The sequence below is a fragment of the Phalaenopsis equestris genome, unplaced genomic scaffold, assembly GCF_001263595.1.
Source record: "Phalaenopsis equestris unplaced genomic scaffold, ASM126359v1 Scaffold197794, whole genome shotgun sequence".
NCBI lineage: Eukaryota > Viridiplantae > Streptophyta > Magnoliopsida > Asparagales > Orchidaceae > Phalaenopsis > Phalaenopsis equestris.
The window spans coordinates 1-3,245 of record NW_018217743.1 but is presented as its reverse complement, the minus strand read 5'-3'; the positions used below and the strand labels follow the sequence as shown (position 1 = coordinate 3,245).

General features: G+C 30.9%; 1 protein-coding gene across 1 annotated transcript; it reads right to left on the bottom strand.

The window, feature by feature from the left end:
- Positions 1-229: 229 nt before the first annotated feature.
- Positions 230-1,845, bottom strand: LOC110035464 (protein LNK3; the record flags this gene model as incomplete). The annotated part of the gene is given in 3 exon segments (XM_020739696.1): positions 230-740; positions 1,481-1,626; positions 1,714-1,845. Coding segments are annotated over 3 exon segments (411 nt in total), but the record flags the coding sequence as incomplete, so codon positions are not given.
- Between the last annotated feature and the right edge of the window lie 1,400 nt (positions 1,846-3,245).

Below are 3,245 nucleotides of genomic sequence, written 5' to 3'. Positions count from 1 at the left end.
ACATATCTAACATCTAAATTTCAATTTTTACATACTTACCGCCTTATATATTGCATGGAATATCACATTTTAAAAATTAAAAGAGTGATATTTTTCATGTGATATGAAAGATTTTACTGGTATAAATGTGTTAGACATGTAAATACATAAAAATTAGGTGATATGATAAGGATTATCATTTGATAGCCACAATGAATCATATGAATCAATTAATAAAGGAAAGTTTTTTTTAAAACTGTTTCATTTCATTACGAATCATAATCAAAAATGTTTGGCCACACTAATTACAATACACTCAACAACTCCAACTAAACATTATGGATATTAGTATCTGTTGCAATGTAACATATGGTATCATAGCAACTCAAACAAACCCAAAACAGCTATTTTCACAAATAAAATGATAATGGAAATACCAGAACAAGTTTTACAATTCATACTGTGCCGTTGATTTTAGTACCATTCTTCCGCTTCATATTTGAAAAAGTTCATTCAACTCCCACTGATTCAGCTGCAGTGATCAAATTGCCAAACAACAGCCGCAGTCTCCATCAACAAAATTACATGCATTCCAGTAAGATTATTTCTTCATCTTTACATAAAATCATTATCCAGATGCTGCTCCGGTTTGTTTGTTCTTTAAAAATGAGAGCTTATAATCTGGCCTGTCAAACATGAGAGCTGCAACGGCTCTGTCTATCTTATTGGTCATTGGTTCAAGGTTTTCTGATAGTTCCTGCCTGCAACCAATCAAATATTGCAAAATTTACAAATTACTTAATAGACCTCAATAGAGATATTTCGGTAAGACAGAGTGTTTTTTGTAATTGAATCCGCAGGATATGTCGGAGGAATGTGTTCATATAAACAATTGGAAAGCAAAATTTAAATAGGAAAGGAGATTTACATACACACCACATAATTCTTATACATTTATATATCTAACCATCTGGAAAAAAAAATGTAAACTTTAAAATTTACTTTTGTAATATTTTGACGTTAGCTTATGAACCAAAAGGTCTATTTCACATTTTAAAAATTAGTAACAGGAATGTTTTTGATGTAATACTAAAGATTTGAGTGTTAATGCATTTAAATATAAAAAGTTTAAATGATAGATATGTAAATACATAATAATTGTGTGCTATCATGTAAATACTCCTTTTAGAACTAGCGCTGGCCTGAATTGCTGTTTTCTTCAGTAAATTTCAGCTGTTGTGATACCAAATTTTGAATCTTATACAGAGAAATTTGGATTTATTTGTTCATCTAGTAGTTGCCAGACACATGCATAATAAGCAAAACATTTAAAAAAGAGGAGGTGCAGAAATGGAAAGAAAAAAATTATAAAAGTTTAGAAGTGTTTATATACTAATGATGCATTTTTAGCTCACCATATTATGGATGTTTTTCAAAAATGCAGGCAGTGAGTTGCTGGAGTTCCCAATAAAAAAGTAGAAAGAAATATTTGCATTCATACCTTGAACTTCCACAAGAAAATTCTGAACAAGAGGGCAGGTCTTTGAAGCTTCCAGTTTGACACAGATTCGTATTATGCTGTTCTTTTGCTCTGTTGGCAAGACGATACAACGCATCTCGAATACAGAGTCTTGTTTTAATGTCGAGCTTTACATGGTAAAATATGAAGTCAATTCAATATCTGACATAAACGAAAGTAAAGAGTTAAATTTCTCAAGTTGAGTGAAGGTTTACCTGCAGAATCACATTTTCAAGTTCCTGTAACACTGTTGCTGCAATGCACATTTGTTCTCCCACTACACTTGTTATGAAATTCTCAGAGATTGGACTTGGATCAATAGAGTAGGGGGCCTTGACATTAGGATCCTGAAAGTGAAATTGCATTATTTACAGATTATGTAAGGAAGTATGATATTTTGATACTTTATGATAAATGAAATTTATTCAATGATAAAAATAGTCTCAAGATTAAAAGCATATTGCTAATAAGCCAAGAAGAGTATAATTTTCCCTCATCTTCCAACCAAAAAGTGAAAATTTGAATCCCCTTGAAGAGCACATTTCTGCCAAGGGATGATTTATAAGTTAAAAATAAAAAAAACAGTAAAAATCAGCTAGTTCATATCATTTAGTTGGATATCTATACATTTTAGCATGGGATTAGAAAAAAGTCAAAATAATTCCGGACTGCTTATATGGGATCAATTTAGTTTCACCTATCTAATGTGTTAAATTAGTCAATTAATTCATCAAATATTATACAAAATGATCTCTCTGTTCAATTATATTTGATTAAATTTGAAGAGTTAATGGACTATTTTGGATCAGATTTAGGAATCAAGGGACCGAATTGAATGCGGTAAGTAATCATGGACTATAAGGGCCCCCCTCAAATGATTTAGAGATCATTTTGACCATTTTCTCTAATGATATTTAAACTCCAAAAGCCCCTTTTACATGAATGGTTCCTTTGGCTTCTTTGGGGTAGATGGTGATGACATTGTATATTTCTTAATTTGGTTGTATATAATTGGAAAACAACATGATATTTAGGGGGTTGTTTGGTTGAAAGGATTTGTGCTGCACTGTAATTCATTTACAGGGATTTGAGGAAATTATGTGTTTCGTATGATAAAGTACAAATACAATGTGAAGTTTTAATGAATTTAAAGTTCACTCCTTAGTTCATTTTGGCTGAATTTAGAATTCAACCGATTTGACTAAATTTGAATTATACTGTAAAATACTATTGGTAAACAATCGCTCGTCGCTGTTCGCTGGCCGTCGGTTGCCCACAGCCTGTCGTCGGTCGACTACCGCTTGCCGCCCAAAAAAATTATTAAATTATTTTCAATCTAATTCAAATCAAACAAAAATATATATAATGTTCTGCGTTTATTTTACAGTTAACCAAACAATCATAAAGTATTTCAAATACATTGTTATAATAATACTTTGCAAATGTTTTACGTTGTACTTCATTTTTAGCAAACCAAACAACCCCTCAAACTCTATAAATATCTCAAATGTAAAGGCATCAACTTCACATATAAATGATTGCAAACAAAATCAACACTTTCCAAAACATGTTTACTACGTAAAATCAACCAGATAGTTTCATAACACTTTTGTATTCAGACAATGTGCAGAACAAAATCTTATCCATAAGCAACTAAATCGTAAACTCAAGCAAGTTCAATTAACAGTAAAAGATAACCTATGTCATGAGCAAACAAACTTAATTTCTCCAAAAAAAAAAAAAAAAA